General features: G+C 44.1%; 1 protein-coding gene across 7 annotated transcripts in view; it reads right to left on the bottom strand.

Annotated features, from left to right (window-relative positions):
* ZMIZ1 (zinc finger MIZ-type containing 1) overlaps nucleotides 1–19,237 on the bottom strand; it is a 359,666-nt gene that overhangs the window by 150,753 nt on the left and 189,676 nt on the right. For all 7 annotated transcript variants that reach the window (XM_040605424.1, XM_040605427.1, XM_040605425.1 and 4 more), the window contains one exon: nucleotides 9,433–9,542. In XM_040605424.1, coding sequence (XP_040461358.1) covers nucleotides 9,433–9,492 — 60 coding nt within the window. In that variant the 5' untranslated portion in view covers nucleotides 9,493–9,542. The remainder of the gene's footprint in view (nucleotides 1–9,432; nucleotides 9,543–19,237) is intronic.

Below are 19,237 nucleotides of genomic sequence, written 5' to 3' on the forward strand. Positions count from 1 at the left end.
ATATGGTTATTTATAGTTCAATCCTCTACAGTCCCCTTCAATATCAAAGATTGTTTTATTTATCAAAAAATTAAAAGGCTCAAGCTGTGCATTTTGTATTCAGATAATCCCCCCCCCCCCCCCCCCCCAATTTAGTGTTTGTGAGATTGAGAGATTCCTAATTAATAGAATTATCTTGCACTTACATGGCTCATTCCATCGGAGGCTTTATAAATATTTTATTAAGCTCACATTTTGAGAAGCACTAGATACACTGAGAGAGAGATTAAAACCATGTTGGCCATGCCTACTTAGGAAAGAGAGAATGAAAGGGAGTCACCTTTGCCCCATTTGTCCACTACAGCTTCTTTTTCAAAGGAAAACAGTAAATACTGAGCAAAGACCAGCACACCTCTTTATCAGATGTTCTAACTACATGAAAATACCAGGTAAGATGAGCAGGGGAGTCAACACTAAAGAGAGAAGATCACATGCTAAACAAGTGAGAAAAAGAACAAATAAACCCCAGAAGCATTACTGAACTACCAACCAAGCAAGCTGCCCAGTTGTGAGCTGCATGGGAACAAAACCTGTACTAATGCAGATTTCCATAGATGCCGTTCTCATATATTTTTAGTAAAATTAACATGTGTGTATAAATCAGTACTGGTTTCAGAAAAGGTGAATGCCTGGTAATTGAACAGCCTTGTTCTGCTGCCTGGACCTCCTATACCAGGGGTCCTCAAACTACGGCCCGCGGGCTGGATACGGCCCCCCAGGGTCCTCAATCCGGCCCCTGGTATTTACAGAATCACCCCCCCCGCCGCCAGGGATTGGGGGGGGACGACCAAGCAGCCGCAGATGGCTGCCTGCCACTTCATCCGCACGCCGGCCCCCTGGTTAAAAAGTTTGAGGACCCCTGTCCTATACCATGAGCTCTGTGAGGAAGATCACACATCTATCTGCATGTGCTAGAGGAAAGGGAAGATACTGCAACCTTGGCTTGTCCATTAGTTTTACAAAAGCATCAGGAGATTAATTCAACATCCTGATTCTCAAGCACCATAAACAGAAGCTAGAAGAGTTAAAATAAGAATCACTCCCTAGCTCTTCTGATGGAATTACATCACTGCTTTCCTGCTCCGTACCTTTCATATACACTTAACTGCAGTATATTTATGATATACTTTGCTATAACTTTGTGGTGTATCAGGGAACACGCAGCAAATCAAATGTCTTTTGTCATAAACCCATTTACTGCTGTTCCACCCCACTCTCCCCTGCCCAAGAGGAAACTGTGACTTAAGGGTCTAAAGGTTGTGATCCAGACCTGAGTGAAGATGGAACTGGGCACACTGGTGGCCGTATGTCTTTTGGTTAATCTCTTGATAGTTTGTACAACAGTGGCCAGTTCAATCTTTGTACCCTTACCACCAGCGCCCGAACTACTGTCATGCCAGCTGAGAGCGCTGAGAACAGCATGGTTTACCAAAGACTCAAAATAATCAGAGGGCTCTGAATTATATGTCCTTAATCACTCACAGTGATTTTACCAGAAAAAAAAGTCAGGAAACAAAGGTACAATTGTTTGTTCTTTCTCTAAGGCCATGCCCAGTGATGCAAGGTTCCAATCTATCTTTAAATTTGCAACTACAACTCAACTGAATTATGGAATCAGTTTGCCTAACCAGTTCAATCACTCTACTTGGCAACTGTAACAAGCCATTTTCCATTAGTATATCCTGATCACACCATGCTAGCGTAAGATGTGTCTACAGATGTGACTAAGCAATGATGCTGAGGCTTCTCTAGCTTTATCGTTCCACCAGACAATGCAATGATACAGAAGCTTTCTTAATGTCCTCATGATTTTCAGGCCGTAGTTTTAGTCCTAAATATCTCAACATACCAGGGAGTTAATCTTCCCAAAGCAGTGGCCATGCTCTTTCCTCTAGAATACTATTACCTATTAGAACACTGATCTAAATATTTACTTAAATTGTTAATGGTTTTTATTAATTAAAATAGGCTTATTTGTTCCAGACTTGTTTACCTGCCTTCTTAAAAATACGTATATCTACATATTCTATCTTCACAATGTCTTTTAGTAGAAGACAAAGGGAAGGATACAGGCAAAGTGAGGCATCTGTGTAAATAATTCTGTGTTATGAACCACTTAATAATTTGAGGTGTATCTCACAGAGTTTTGAAAAGTTTGGCTCAGTAATTTTTTTCATGCAGTTTTTACCATATCAAGGTGTTTTAAACACAATGATGATATATTACAACATCCCTTTACTGGAAGATTATTGTCAGCAGTGTATCCTTTAAAAAGAAGTAACGCTACCCAAGAGTATAAAGTGAGTTCGTGGTAAGGGGAGAGGGGGAAGGCACAAAAGCACTGACTCAAACTCTGCTGACTTACATACTGAACCAACTTAAAAAAAAATAATAAAATAAATACATCTATTGGTTTTCTAAATTTCAGGAGAATAAATGCAATGATTTTGAAAAATAACCAAAAGTCTTCATACACTCAAACAGCAGGACATTTGTTTGATACATTTTGTTTTCCAATTAATTTTTTTGACTCATTTGAGTAATTTACTTAGTCACTGATTGTGCTTTTTATAGCACTTTTAATCAACTGGCTTAATCTTTATTATTTTAATCTCTTAATCTACGCAGAGATAAAATCTCAAGGTGACTATTTCAAATGACCACTACACGAACTGATACCACTGTGGAAGATGTAGAATTCACGTGACCTGTTCTCATGGGTCCTACCAGACAGCTAGACATTACTGAGATATTTCAAAGTCAAAAGGAAAAATGCTTCCCCATACCTCTTTTTTATTTGCATGTGCTTACAAAACTGCCTGCAGCACGTGCTTTGTGACCTGCCTATGTACAATGTTAATGGCTCTTCATAGTACACAGAAGCAATAAGGAGTGAACACCACCACTGAGGAGACTTTTCCTTCAGATGATGGTAGAGGTCTGCACAGCTGAAGGCTTTTGGTATGAACTGTACTATCACCACTTCAAACAACTTTTTAAAAACAACTTCTGCTTTTACAAACAGGTACAACGGTCCTTAGGCACAAATGCTGTGAAAGTCATGCCTTTGTTATGGATTTGCTGTTGCACTAATGCACACAACGGAAAGAACTCTAGTGAGCAAGTGTATGCATGAAGGGAAAGCCAGAAATGGCATGACAGAAGCTGGAGACATGTTGCCATTTATGACACGTGTTCACTGCGGAGTTTGACCTGATGTAAAGGACTTCCCATGTTCCTCTGACACTGAGGTGACATGATGGATCCAACTTACAGATTGAGAATTTTCAAATGTTCATCCTTTATTTACCAATCAGCAATTTTAAGCAATAGGTCGATTAGTTAGTTGCACAGAAAAAGAATAAAATTATTCTAAATACTATGGGTACTAGAAGTTCTAAGTGTAAGTTTAAAATATATATATTTTCTTTTTTGAAAATGGTTAACAATACTAACATCCCAGCCCTTGAGGACAGGTACTGCAGTGAAACAAGCAGCCAAATTGGGAAGGAGAGAAGTCTACCCACACTGACTTTACCAGCCCGCCTCAAAAGATGAAGGGTTTTATTCCACCCACTGGAGTCTTGTCAGATAAACAAACCACCCAAATACTGCAAACATCGAGAAGGTGGTTTTTTCCCCCCTCGCCTCCAGAAGTGCTTCTAGCACTTTGTCTCTTTGCTCTTTCCTTGTGGCTTTGACGCCTGAGCCAGAGCAGTCCTTACCAGGATACAGGATCTAACAGGCCAGGAATGTTGATTGACAAGTCTCTAAGTGGACTAGAGGAGCCAGGAAAGCTGGTCTGCCGTCAGTTTTTCCTAAACATACTTAACTCCAGCAGAGGAATATTCCAACAGATTGAGCACAAAAGCAGACAAAGAATTTGCAGCTATGGGTCTCAGGGAAAAAAAAATAAAAAAGAAAAAAAAAGGAAAAATATAGCCTCTAAGACAGCTTTGATGGACCATTCAACCAGCACTTGAGGCCATTGCAGGTCTTCTTATGGAAAGGAAAGGTCGTTTTCACCATTAGCCTGACTACTATATGTTATTTCATATTTAGCAGCTAGACAAACCTGTAATGCTTATATGAGCTACAATCAAAAAACCGTGTATTCTAGATAAATGCACCCTTCATAAGAATAGTTCTCATTTTCAAAGTTCTTCAAAGAATGAAATTTTCATGAAGCTTTATTAAAACTTTTTCAGCAGTAATTTCATACCAGTCCATATTAACCAGTCCTAAATATATTAAAGATGACCTGCTTAGGGCTGCTGAGCATTTACATGAGTCTGCAACAATAACACTGAAGAGCCGAAGAATTAGTTCAGATATTTGAGAGCTTAAATACTAACAGTTATGTAAATACACAAAAAATTGTTTTTCTCTGAATTGCAAGCAACCAAAAACCCAGTTGCTGAATGATGAAAGAAATGGGCCTGCTTGTTTCCTATTTGAGCAAGAAAATATCAACAAACCCACAGCGCAATTACAACTTTTAGCATCTCTCTCTGAATAGCTGTGTAGGCATTATAAAGCATCGCAACTGCAGCAATTCCGCAAGCTTTCTTGAAGGGAAGAGGGAAGAAATGCTAATCTGTTTCTATAAATCAGCTACATGATGTGTGCTGCCAATTAAGTGGATTCCCTGAGCAAGTCAGCATCATTTGACGACATTGCTCAGTGTTGTCCTGATGTACCACGACACAAGCAGCAGAAACAACCTTCTCTGTTCCCACCACAACCAAATACTTCTGACAACAAAGAGCCTTTCCATACTTCCCTTCAACCTGCTTCTAAAATTTCAGCACAGCTTTAGGATACACCCTGACAATCCTCCTCAGCGTGGCAGGAAGGCACCCACGCACCTATTCTGAAAGGGGCAGCTTCCCTGGAACTTAAATATAGAAAGATTTTCTCCATCTTTCTCCTTTCAAGTATTTCAGAAGAGATGTATAGAAATCTTACAAACAAACAGCAAACAGAGACAACATATGGTAGAGCTCCCTAGATTTAAAATGGCTTTAAGTGGACCTGTCAAGGGTGAGAGCCAGAGAGATGTCGTGCAACCTACTGATTTCGTCTGGTATTTGCACCTATCACATAAGGAAAACATTTGATTAAAGCCATACCTCTGGTCTAATATGAAGAATGGTTTAAGAAAACTAGTTAATTCTCTGTCAGGACTTCCTATGTGGTGGGAGCCAAGCTGGCTCCTTCAGAAGTCTGTGCCTGGGCCACAGGACCGGGGAAGCCCTCAAATTCAGCTCTGTGCTAGCCCCAGCCCGCTCCTGCTGCCCTGGAGCTCCACGGTGGATGGTGCATCAGAGCCACCTGAGCCATGAGTACTCGGCAGGTAAACAGATTATTACTGCAGCCTTGAACAAGGCAGTTCTCAGGGGCTATCAGACCTTCACTGCGCAGAAAATCATTTTGTGTTTCTATTTGTATGGACAAAGAAATAAAGAAAAAAGAGGCTGCACCCTGAAGATCCAGCCTCCTTCAACGTACCCTGAAGAGTCTTCTGTGTCATGACAAACTAATTGCATGTGTTAAGGGAAGCCTGTTACTTTGGCTTTTTCCACTGTACATCAAAAAAAACTATGTTTGATTTTAAAGCACATACACTTACAAATACTGAGGGAATCAGCTACAAAGAGACCACACAAGCTGTTCCAGCCTTCCACTGAAGTCTGGGGTTTTTTTAAGGATAAATACACAGCCACCTCTTCAGTTTGCCCTTTCATCTATTCTGAAACACTTCTTCACACACACACTTCATTTCCTAACTAGCTGATCATATACAAGTTTTGGGTTTGTAGCTTTAAAGTGCTAAAAAAGATGAAGGTAAAACATAACCTTGATCCTGGAACAGAAGTCAGCAAGGATATCGTGGGTGTCTCACAAGTCACAGAGCTGGGAAGAAAGAAGCCTGTCCTGACCCTGTGTTGAAACCTGATCTAGTTAAAGAGGCACATGGATTACCATTTATAGCATTTCTCAGGGGCTGGGGTGAGAGGCAAAGCTCTCGTCCGGCTGCATGAGCCACTAGCGGCCAGCAAGGCTATAAAACATACAAGATGCTGGGCGCCAAGGAAGGATGGGTTTCCTCCCCCTGTTGCAGCGCACCTTCCCCACGCCACTGCTGTGTTAACCACCCCAGAAGCACACAACTCTTCAGGAGAGCAGCAGTGCTTACTGTTCACAGGCTCGGAAGAAAGCACAGAACACTGGAGAATGGGGAAGAAACGGCAGGCAGATTTTCACCAGATCCTGCAGATAATCTCCAGAACTGGTGAAGATACATTGGTATGGCCATGCAAGATAATCCTGTGCTCCCAAAACCAACACACGCGTAACGGTGTGTGGTCCAGTTCTCTATGGGTGAACTGTAAATTACTCTGCACACCACATTAATTTTGCCAGACAACGACCTGTCCCATAGAACAAGGCAAATGTCTCCAAAGAGGAAATTTATGACCCTGTGGCAGAGAGGTGAGTCTACTCCAAAAAGCTAGTCAGAGTCGGTTTCTGTCTCCTTCTCCACTACAGCAAAGGTAACTCCCCAAGATTTTGGAACTACGAAAAAGCAAAGAGCAGTCTCTACGCTAAGTTCTTCAACAACAACAAAACAAGCCAAACAAAAAGTCAGCTGTTCCTCTCCAACAAAACTACAAGTATGGCCACTTCCACAAAAAGCTTTCTGCTATGTATTTTTGGTGTTCAGTCACTGTCTTGGTTAACTACACTTCTTCATGAGTTGAAAACAAAAGCATGCCTATTCTCTTATTTGGGCACCATGAATTCACAAGCATACCCGAGCAGGATGCCTCCTCATCAGGTACCTTTTGCTGTCTGACAGAACAAAGCAGCTATACAAGAAAGCCTGTGCCTACCAGAAAACCCTGAGCTTTCTTCTAGACAAGATAAAACAAAACTGAGAACTGCCCACAAATGCTGGGAAGTCTGACCTTCCTCCCTTCCCCTAGGCCTTCACTGCTGAAGAAATATCCTAGCTGCATATGTAAACTAGCATTATGTATAAACGAAGTCAGTGGTTTAACTGACAGAGCACCCATTACGTAGACAAAAATCTATCTTTAATACTGTAAGAAGTTTAATTTGATATTCTTTTATCTGATTAAAATAATACAGATTTTCTATGTACACAAACTGACAGCTCTAGAAAAAGTAACGGAGCAGCAGCCTCCCATTTGTCTCCACTTGATCTAAAGGTCTGTTCTTACAGCTGGAAGGTTAAACTGTTCTGCAAGTCACTTCATTCTTCATCCTGTGGGCTAGGATGGCCAAAAAGGATACCAATTTGTGCCAGTCAAGGGCATGTTTTTTCTGAACCAGATAGTTGTTCACAAGAAACTGGGATGAAATCCCCAAATTCCTACTTCCCTCAGGCCTCTAAAAGGCCATGAGATGCATTAACTTTCACCACAGAGCAATGAATGAGAGAGTGAGCCACCACAGACTGAGGGTGGATTATGACCAGCAATTCTGCAGGGACAGATTCCTATTTCTGCTCCTTGACCTATGAACTAGCTTGCTTTGATTTATTCTGAAATCCTCCCTGGCAAATGGAGAGGAAAATCAGCTGGTTTAGGTATAAACTCTTTTTTTATATCCCCCAAAGCATCTGCATGGACAGTCTTGCAAATGAACACACATTTTCTGCTCTTTGCATTACAACACATTCTAGAATATAGAACTTCCAGTAATGAAGCAAACATGACAAAAGATAATGATGGTGACTGCTGAAACTAAGATAATGGAAACAGATAATCATAGGATTGTAGAATATCTCAGGTTGGAAGGGACCCATAAAGAGCATCAAGTCCAACTCGCTGCTCCTCACAGAACTATCTAAAACTAAATCATATGACTAAAAGCATCATCCAGATGCTCCTTGAACTCTGACAGGTTTGGTGCTGTGACCACTTCCCTGGGAACCCTGTTCTGGTGACCAACCACCTTCTTCTCAGTGAAGTATCTGTTCCTAAGGTTCAATCAATTCACTGGTCACCAGAGAGAGGAGATCAGCACCTTCCCCTCCACTGCCTGCCTCAAGGAAGTTGTAATAAAAGAAAGTAAAGTAAGTTTAAAGCCATAGACAAATCCAGTACCATCCCCACGGTTACTTTTTTTTTTATCAGTTCCTTTGATTCAGGGTGTTTGTGTATACAACATGAAGAAATCTACAACCAGAGAAATGCTGCACTCCCTCAAGGAGCAATACGCACATGTCCCACAGCAAAAGGTAGATTTTTAACGTAGTTGATACAAACACAAAATTGAAACAGCAGGAGTCTGGCCTCTAAACATGCTGTGGCCTGAACTGACAGAGAAAACCACTGAGACAACAAGAAAAGTGATTTGGGAACATTATTTCATGCAATAATGTCTTTCTGGTCTTCCAGTGTAATTCAGAAAATTTCAACCAGTTCTGAAGAGATGAACTTATCTCATGGATCCAGCTGGGATAACCAACCTTCAAAATACCCGCATGCAGCTCACACTTGTGCACCTGTTTGCTGCATGCATGCATTGGTTTAGAGATAAAAACAGGAAACCAACATGAGAAACCGTTCTCTCACTCACCTCCTGTACACAAAGGACCACTGCTATGCATTTTCTGTAAGGATTCTTGCATGCAGATAAGAACGTATGTGAGGGCAGGATACATGTTGCCTGCAACGCCAGAGAGCGAAGCTCACTGAGAAGGGCAACGCAGGGAAAGATGGCATCTGCTCACTCCATCCTTGCCTCTGTTGTTTCACTTGGTTATAAAAGCACTTGCAAGCACTGTTAGAGTGGGGAAATCTGTAAATGAGACTTAGATCCCACTGCCTTTCAGGGAATTTAAGGGCCCTTCGTCTTCACAAACAGATGCTTCTAAAAATTTTACCTTGCAAACACAAGTTGTTACATCCCTGCGCAAACTGACTAACCCGAGTGCTTGGAGGTATGTCAACTGTCCAAATTTGAGTCTCCAGACAGTGCAAGTCTCTGGTCAGATACCAGATTACAATCAAAACAGGCCCATCGAAATTTTGGATTACTGCGCTCAGGGCACAAGTACAGCTGCCCACTGTGACACCCTCAGGGCAGAGCTGGCAGGACTAGCACCGCTCTGCTGAGACAGATTTGCTGACTCTCCAGGCTGCAGATTTCTTAGAAAGGTGAAAGGCTTTTGAGGTTTATACATTAGCTTTTGCAGCAGATAGTCTCCTCTTCAATGAGATTACAAAGTCTCATTCCTACCATTCTCCTCCCCTCCAAAAGGCAAGGATATTAATTAAGTACAGGCAACATGACACACAATACGCCCTGCCACAACACACAATGCTCAGCTAGCAGCAATGATCTCCACCTTCAGCTTACCTGTTTTATGCACTGCAGCCGGTCATTGGTCTGCTGTATGTGCCTGTCCATAGAATTCATTTTGATTGTCTCCACTTTCTTCTACCTGAAAGCCATTAAAATTCCTCGATCTGCAAGAAAAAAAGGACAGTAAAGATCACTGAGCACAGCCCAGAACTTCTACCACCTAAACAACCAAGCAGAGCCACTTGCAAGAAACCCCTGAGCACACTGTGAGATAAAATAATAACAATCTCAGTAACAATGACGGTCTGGCTTTTGCAAGGACAAGGGCATGGGGATTCTTCCATCAAGAGAAAATACCTCCCATAAATATTAAATGAATCAGATATGGCAGAATATTACATGGCCAAAAATAACACCAAATGTCTGTTATGAAGACTCTGGATTTCTGTATTGAAAGTAAAAGCAACAGGTGTACTTTGGGCTCTCCTCCAACTAGCGGATCTATTTAACCAGCCCTTGAAACAGCTGCGATGATGGTGAATGAAGGAGCGGGATTCACAACTTAACCAAAATTTTCAGAATAACTAACGATTCCAGAGACACAACCTAGCATACAGGGAAGAGGCCTGACGTTCAGACCAAAGGACTGAGCAGTTCCTGCTGTCTAGAATAATTAGGCTCTTTAAGGTATCCATAGCTGGACTTGTTAGTCCTGGAAAAACACGTCGTGTGCTCTTTAGGCCCATCTCTAACAAACTGTGTAACTTAAGGCAAATTAAAACTTTCCCGTGCATTTATAAAACTCTAGAAAATGGAAATGAAGGCTCAGAGCGGTATTAGGAGTTTTAATTCAGGTGTATAAAATCACCACATGAAAACTGGCAACAAGTTAGGATGATCTAAAGAGCAAACCCGCAGTCCCCTAAGCCCACCACTGACGTTTGTCATGCTGAGTTATGTTTGTGGATATGGCTTCGTACACACTGGTGCCATCAAGATGAGCCCTGCTCCCCATATTTGCCAGCTCCTTCAGAGCCATGCTTTACATCATGCTCCATGATCACATGTAAGTGGCTCTTTGTCAAGAAGACGGTATGTGTCTGGAATCACGAACACCACCTGCAAGAGGGGGGAACGGTAGGTGCTAAATCAGCACGTGCACACCACGCTGAATTCACCATTTACCTCTCTCTTATCCCTGTGTTCAGCGTGGGGTAAGGGGTTAGCCACAGCACAAGCAGCTCTGCTGAGCTGAAAGGCAGGAACAGCCAAAATGCGACTCAAACGTGGACCAAGAACAAGGCACTAACAGCAATAGTAAGCGTAAGTAAGCCTCCTGGCGTGGGCATGGTTTGCACGTCACCGGGCCCCTTCCACCCATTGCCCCTCTCTGGCCTCACCTTACAGTCTTCCTATAGCGGCAGAACAGCAAACCACAATGACAGAAGCCAACAGCTAATCAACCGTTTCAGTCCACAGTTCATGTTACCAAATGGTTTGCACCATGACTTCTGCTTTATGTTTTAAATAGAACTGCATGAGCCTCCAGCCTGTACTTAATGAGCTGAGTAGTTTTAAGTGCTTTTTTCCAGAATTTGCTTCTCAGGGGAACAGAGAAGTTTCACACACACATAGGTACACTCTGCTGTTTCAGTCACTTTCATGGCATCTAAAACGGAAATGAAACCATAGATACTGTGCACTGGAACATGAAAACAGTCTTTGCCTGTAAATTCCCATATCCTTTTACTGTGACAGAGAAGTACAGTCAAAGAAGTTGTATCCTCACAGTGACAAAACAGGGAGTGGGCACAGATTCAAAAATATACCCAAATGCTGTATTTATGTAAAACTTTATACTAGCACAAGGAAGGCCCTGGACTCACACAGAAACCTCTCCTTCAGGAACCTCTTTGGTGGCACTGAGCAGTTTGTTATTCAGAGAGTTGTCCATGACAAAAATCTTTCCCCCTTCCTACATACACATAAAAGACAGGAAAAATTTCAGGTAATTGTTCAGTTAGAGAAGCTGGCCGCTCACCACACCTACTACACATGGCTCAGCATCTCTTCGGTTATAGCACTGGCTATATATTCTACAGGTCCAGCACTGGCTATTAAACCCCCAGCAGAAGAGCGTTCCCCGTAGTAGGAGCACTGACGGCATGGCTGTCATGGCGAGACAGACTCCAGACCACAGCATCCGCGTGCATCCCACACACACAAGCCGTCTGAGATTTCTGTACCTAGCTGATAATGTTCTTCCATGGCTCCTGCTGGATTAGACTCAGGGAAAGAAATCTTTTCTGCTAGACAGCTAAATGAGGTCTTATAACAGCAGCTCAAGCTGCTCATCTCCACCCTCTAGACACAAGAGGGTTCACTAAAGCACTCCTGTCGATAAATTATAATACTTAGGAAATGGAAAAGCCAGTTTCACATACAAGTATTATTGTTTGACTATGCTACTGCCACCTTCTCAACAGCAAATGCCATCCAAAGGTCCTTTAGCAAATGTAAATTGATGTATTTTTTTAAAAGTGAGTAACACAGCCTCATCTGCCTGTAAGACCCCCAAACAGACCTCAGTGGTCATGAAGTTTAATCTCTCAGTGGACAGCAGAGGTATTTATCAAGAGATAAGCTAGCCCAGACATGACACCACTTCAGCAGTGATCCATCTTACAAGCTGGGACACATTATCTGCATTTTAATTGAACATCAGGACAGATGGAGAAAAGCATGCTGAAAAGAAATACAAACATATATGCACACAGATTTTTGTTGAAAATTTTGGAAAAATGCAAACTGATTTTTTTTTAATTATTTTAAAAGAAGTCAGGACATTTTTGCTTAATGAACCAGTAAGTAAAATATACCGTATTTCTGGTTGACTTTTAAACACAATTTTTATCTGTTTTGGCATTATCTATCTAACCTCCTCAGTGATGTACAGCCACAGAGAGAAACTGGGAGCAGAGCTGAAAAAGAGTATCTACCCCAAGCGAAAGACACATAGACATACTGTATACTGCCAGAAAACTATTCTCGAGTAAAGCCAGATATACCAGCACTCAGGCTCATGGCATCAGGAGCTGCCTCTGGCATTACTGGCAATATACTTAAGGGCTGGGAGACTGCAGAGACATTTTACGGAGACAATGACTTGCATTCATGTACTGTTACTTGTGCCGACAAACTATGCTGCATGTTAATTTATGAACTGTACACATAATTCCACCCGAATTCTTTGCCTTCCAGTTAATCATAAACAAAATCTAAGGTTGCTATCAGCTACCTGAACCACAGCTTACTATTGTACTTGTCCAAATTGTTATTTCCCCCACATGGCGTAACTTCTCAAAGCCTGTTTGGAAAAGCAGAGGGCAGAATGCGCAGAGCTAACTTGCACAGCTGAGCAGAAGCCTGACAGGGCTCATGGAGGCAGGGCTGGGTACACCGTCCCCTGCTCTGGTACACAGACATGCCATACAATTTCTGTCAAAAACTGATCAAATTCAGTCTCAAAAGTAGTTGTGCTTTTAACACCCAATGGCTCCCACTGAAAAGTGCCCTCTGACTCTCACCCTTCCCCTAGCAGCCAGAAGTATTTTCACTTCCATCCTCAACTCCACTTGTTCTCACATCACTGCTGCTCTCTGGCTAGAACAGTCTTTGCCCTGGCAGGCTCCGTCCACCTCTCCCCCCTCACTGCATGGACAGGCACCCAACAGCCCTTTACTGCTGCTGGTTTGCTACTTCCACCAGCCCAAGCTCATTTATTCTTTTCCGGTCAAGAGAAGCCCCTCAGTCCACTAACTCCCCCAGCAGTAAACATTTGTTGCAAGAATCAAACAGCCAAAATTGTACATATGAAGCCTCACTGCACATAACGCTTCGTAATTGAAATATCCTGCCTCACCCCTCCAAGACTCATTTTAAACTTCCGTTCATATACACCATAAGAGCATCAAGTAGAATACTTTTTTTCAGTAAGCATACTGCCTCTAAGTCAATTCTGCTATAAAAAATGTGCAGCTCATTAGTGGGAAACCATTATTATCTGGAAATTATTCTTTCATAGGCCTCAGCAAGAATTAAAAGATTAAACGTGGAAACTGAAAATTATCGTATGGATCTGAAGTTTTACCAAGGCAGAATAAGCGTTCTGACACCAGACTGTTTTGCCTAGAAAAAATACCAACAGAATTAAGTTTCCAGTAACTATATGTACTACACAGGTACTGCTGTACACTGGTCTGGTTCCCCACATGCACATCCACATCCTGAAATTAAAATTAAAAAAACACCCTTTCTGTCCATCTCACACTGTTTTAAAAGTAGCAGCAAGATCATCTTAGTCAAACATAATGGTGCTTAAGATACAGAAAGGCCAGCAGGCCAAGTAAGAGCAGACTTCTATTCGGTTAAGTGCCGAGCGCTTATCTGGTCACAAGCGAAAATGACTTTGCAGGGTCTCTCGCCAGCCTCTGGTGTACCTGCATTGGAAACCACACTAAGATTCAGGCACTTTGAGCAGCTCAAAAGACAGCAGGGATGTTGCTGCTCAAGATTAAGGATACTGGCAGAGTGGGATAGAGAAGGGAATTTTACCCAGTGCTTCATAACAAACCCCCTCTGTTTGGTACACAAGCATTAGCTAGAAAGGTCATACGCTAGTGCTTTATATGCTAACTCCATCCAAAAGGATAAACAGAAACAAAAAAAACCCCACCAAAAAAAGAAAAGTAAAGAAGAAGTGTTCCCAGCACCTTCCGGTAAGTCAGCAATAAAAAGCCCCATTCTTCTGCTGTCTTTTCGGAGGTAAAGACCCAATGTCTCTCTTTCTCTCTCTCTCTCAAAAAAAAATTTACGTGAATTTGCCTTCCTTCTTTCCTCCCCTCTAGCATTGCGAGTTTATAGCCCTAGGCAGTAATTAAAGAGCCCTCATTTACATATTTATGATGTCTCAAAAATGGAGAATGTGTTTTTAAAGGAACAGATGCATCGACCTGTTAAGACTTTTTTTAACTCTAAATGTACTGAATCTTTTTTCTTAAACCATTGATACAAAACCCTCTTAAATACTGAAAAAGGAATGAAATTATGTACATGCCGTAAGAGAGAGAATTTCACAAGCTTCTGCTATACTCTGTGTTGGTTGAAAGCTCAAGTGAGGAGTTTGCAATTATTGTATCAGAAACTGGACTTCCAGTAACACATTTATGAAGAACAATTTAGTAAAACATGGTCCCTACCAGTTCCTGAGGCAACCTAAACAGCATCTTAAAGAATTTTTTTAAAAAATATCAAACATTTCAGCACGGCTTCAAAACACTGACATATCTACAAACACGCAGCAGCGTGAAAGCAAGAGTGGTTTTGGTTCTGCTCTGGGACGGGCTCTCGCCACAGCCAGGGCTGGTGGCCGCAGCAGGAGCCCTGCCAAGCCAGGACCAACCGATACGGAAACCTGCCGGCCACCGGCCAGGGGAGACCCGAGTCACCAGCTGGAACAGGCCCGACCTTCTCCGCAGGCTGAGAGACCCTCGACGTGGCGCTTGCTGCTCTGCCTCCCCCTCGCACGCCTTCCTCCCTCGCCGCGGGCAGAAGCAGGAGTGAGCGGCGCTCCCTGGGAAGGCCTCGCCTGCCACCCGGCCCTACAGCCCACCAGGCCAAAGCACCGCCACCCGCCCCTCCCCGCAGCAAAAGACTGCCATCTCTTGAAAAAGCAAGTTTTTAGAGAGCAATCTTTCTGCCAGCAAGCCCTTTTGGGAGCAGAGAAGGAACAGCAGGCCCCGCAAGCGCTGGGCGAGGCCGGGGGCAGCTGCCGGAGGTGTCGGAGGGCCCGGGAGCGGTGTCTGCTGCAGCCACGGCTGACTCGGGGCTGCTTCCAATCGCTCCGCGGAGGGACAGGAGAAGACACACGGAAACCCCTCATCAGTCAAGAAATTTTTTCTTTAACATTACCGAGGGGATGAGAGGATGAAAAGAAGAAAACTGTTCCTCCAGCAGGAACACAACATAGCAGTTTTCAAACCCCCATCTTCCCCTCCCAGGCGCACCCCGCCACAGCACACCAGCTGGTTAGTACCGTTTCACAGAACATGAGTTACTACTGTCTGTGCCATCAGCTGAAACTAATAATGTCCTGGATGTCTCCGGCACGCGGAGGGCCACATGCGAGGGCAGGCAGTTTGTACCTAAGGAGTGACTTTGACCAAGCAATAGGCCAAGCCAGAGCGCGGGCAGGAGAGGCCTGCGCTGACTAACGGCCCCGGCAGAGCGCGGGGCGGCGCCGAGGCGGCGGGGGGGGGGCGCAGAGCCGCCGCAGCCGGGCGGCAGCACCCAGCGGGGCCGCGGGCCGGGAGCTGCGGGCCGGTGCCGGGCGGGGAAACGGGGCCGCGTCGCCCGCTCTGCGCCGCGCCGGCAGAGGGCGCCGCAGGGCCACGCCACCGCCCACCGCCCTGAGGGAGCGCGGGCCGCCGTGCCCCGGGGCGCTGCCCGCCGCCGGGCCCTCGCCTGCCGCTGGCGCACGGGTCCCTGGGGGGACGGGTCAGGAACGGCCCCGCAGCGCCCGGGCCCCTGCCGCCTCCCGGGGCAAACGCCAGGCACACCAGCTCCCTCAGTGCCCGGCCCTGGCAGAGAACGCGGGCAGTCCAGGGACACAACCCACCCAACTCCACTTGGTGTTTTCCTTAACATCTGACATCTGTCAAAAAGTTGCTTCTTGAACTATCAGAACATGCCTCCGTCCGTAGACACCGATTAGTACTATGACACCCACCGCATTAATTCTCCTTTGCGAGCTAGGCCGGTGCCCTCCTGCCGCGGAACCAGGGCCCGCAGGCCGCACTCCGGGCGCCCGGGCAGGCGGCGGCAACAGCCCGGCACCTAGGCCTGCACACAGGCCCCTGCCCTCACACGGGGTGCACGGTCCGTAAGCCTGCTTCTCAGTATGAGAGTTTTCCAAGACGCTCTTAAAAGATTATTTTCTGGGAAAAGTTGAATATCTATCCATGACAACTTTTTATTTCCTCTGCTAGATACAGTACTGAAAGCATAAAATGTCAGGTGAAAGGCCGTTTTAATCATTAAACACTTGAAAAAGGAAGTTGTTTTAATAAAGCTTTATTTACCACGAGCTGCTAAATACCTACTGCTGTTGGCTCTGAGCTATTAAAAAGGGCCAGATGTGAGACAAAGCAGCGTTTGTTATGCTGGGTGAGGAAGAATAGATATTTGTGCTGTGCTGCTTTCCATTGTTGCTCTACAAATGTGCAGTAATCCCCAGAAGACTTTCTATCATCTCTGACTGCAAGAGGGGGAAAGCGAGCGTGCGTGTGTGCGTGCGCTGCCAGCAGGCACAGCTTCAGCGAGGTGGGAGCGGGATCTAGTAATTTATAGTGGCTTGAGCTGCAAGGGCTGGCAGTTTTGTCGGGTTTAAGGAAGCTGTTTCCGCAGCCATGTGCTTGGGAACATTTTTATATACGGAGCCTATTATATGCAGGCACGAACAGCCAGCCGGATACACACAAAAGCAAACCCACACATGCTTTTGAAAAAAAGACAGCATGACAGCTTGCATAAGCAAGCCTGCTGGACTCCTCTGGGAGAAGGAGCGGCGGTGCGCAGAAGTTGTTCAATCATGAAGCACATCTGCAGCCTGATTACAAAAGCCAAGGTGGTAGGGCTAGCTGGAACCACACACACAGGACTGGGATATGACCCATGCTTAACATAGACACATAAAAATATAAAAATGAACCCACTGTATAAGAGCGGTATCACAGGAATGTAAAAACATCACATCTCTAGCTAAGGAGAGCGCTCCTTCGAGCCTGGACAAGCTGGTCACCAGCCAGCACTAACCATAAAACACGTGAACTGCCTCCTGCATTGGCAGCCCTCACCTCCAGCCCGCTGGCTGAAATGACTGGTTTCCTCACATCGAGAGCAGCATCTGCAGATCCCGGTTTCTAGTAATTGCCCTGCTGCATGCTTATATTATGAGGTTGGTTTCCCTGCATCCCACCCAGCTCCTAGTGTTGTCAGCTCTGTCAGCTTGTTATCTTTAGGGGCAGCAAGGAGGGAAAAGGACACTGCAGTTTAAAACAGCAAGAGGTAATAACACAAAATTAAAGGCAAAAGCGTGTAGAAGCATGCTACAGGGGAGCCATGGCTGACAGACCTGCTGTAGTGCTCTCAGAGGCTTTGCACACTCCAATATAGACAGATCTGCTAGAACAAACATTGACAGTTCCACAGCAGAATCCACTGATCCAGTGGTTTATTAAATGTACTGTAGCTTGCAGGTAAGAAATGTTAATCCTCATCGGGATGGCTACAAGCAAATGAGCCATCCCTAAAAGCTTGCAGGGTTGCACTCAGATCATTTCATAACCAGTGTCCCTGATCACTCATACAACAATGCTGTAAAAAAAACCAACACACACCACCTCCCTGATAAATTGCCAATTCCTAAACCGAGACAGAATCTATCATCTCTTCCCACCTTTCGGGCTCAGTGGGAGGACTGCAGAGGAAATCAGGTGAACATAAGAACTGGAAAGGATTTACATTCTGGCATGTGATGCTCACTTATCTACCTCATGACAGCTCGTTTCTTTCAGACGTTCTGTGGTAAGATGTAAAGTATTAGTTGAAAATTCTTTGTGTTTGCCTACCAGATACTGCAATAACACATGAAGTGTTGCTAACATCGTTTGGTTTACATGCATTCTGGGGGCTGAGCCTACAGAGTTGCTACAAAGGATGTGCACGAACTGTAAACTTTTCCTGCTCTTGCTAGACTTACCAACTACTAAACCAAGCCAGCTGGTTTGGACATACTGATACAAGTTATTTGCTTAAAACCTGAAAGACGAGCTACAGAAGACAACCAAATAGAAGCACTTTCTAAAGGTCTAGAGGAGAGAGTAACAACCCAATCCACCTGTACAAAGATGGTCTTAGAAACAGGAGAAAAGAAAGATAGAGGGGAGATGGCACTAGCAGCAAGTGTTTTTAACAATTTAACAATAGCCTATCAAAAAGTGAAAATGCTATTTTGTATTTGCTGTGCTCTGATAACATCTCTCTTGAACCAGACAGCCTGCTATTCAACAAACAGAGGTCAAAGCCTCTTGGGCCAGCTCAAAGAAACGCTCCTAGCAAGAAACGTCTCAAACCCACTGTGAATTAGAAATAAGAAAGATTTGCATTCTGACACTGAATGCCCTCTTACTTATCTGATGAAACTAGGCATCTTTTGAACTTTTTGAACTGTAGCATTTGAAGGAAATTGTCTGCTGATTTCTTCTTGCGATTTTCATTACAACTTACATTCCTTATTACTGGGTGGCAACAGAAAGAACGAAACAATCCCTCATCCCCAGACTATGCTGCACCCAATAAAGGAATAAGCATAGATTTAGACTCTTTGTTTTCAGTAAGTTTAGCATTGTGAAGAAGGCATATAGTCAAAGTAGACAGTAATTTCACTTAGTGGTCTATAAACGCAAGATTTATTCACCTTTTCCTTATTCCTATGAGAACTAAGAAACTGCTGCCAAGACCAGTGATTTCTGGTAAGCCACCAGGGAATGCATCACTCCTCTGGAGAAAATCACTCAGGGACAGGGAAGAAGAGGAGGAAGAAAAGCAGCATTACCTCAGTCAACAAAGTCTCCAGGGAACAGTGCAACTGTATAGCTGCTTTGGGACACAAGCTCCAATAACTTTGACATCTGCCATTATCCTGGTCTGTTCTGATGAAATTTAAGTAAAGATTTACCCAGCTTCCCAGAATGGAAGCAAGATAAATTCCAATAGGACCAGCAAAACCTGTAAAGGCTAA

The sequence above is a fragment of the Falco naumanni genome, chromosome 9 (genome assembly GCF_017639655.2).
Source record: "Falco naumanni isolate bFalNau1 chromosome 9, bFalNau1.pat, whole genome shotgun sequence".
In the NCBI taxonomy this organism is placed as follows: domain Eukaryota; kingdom Metazoa; phylum Chordata; class Aves; order Falconiformes; family Falconidae; genus Falco; species Falco naumanni.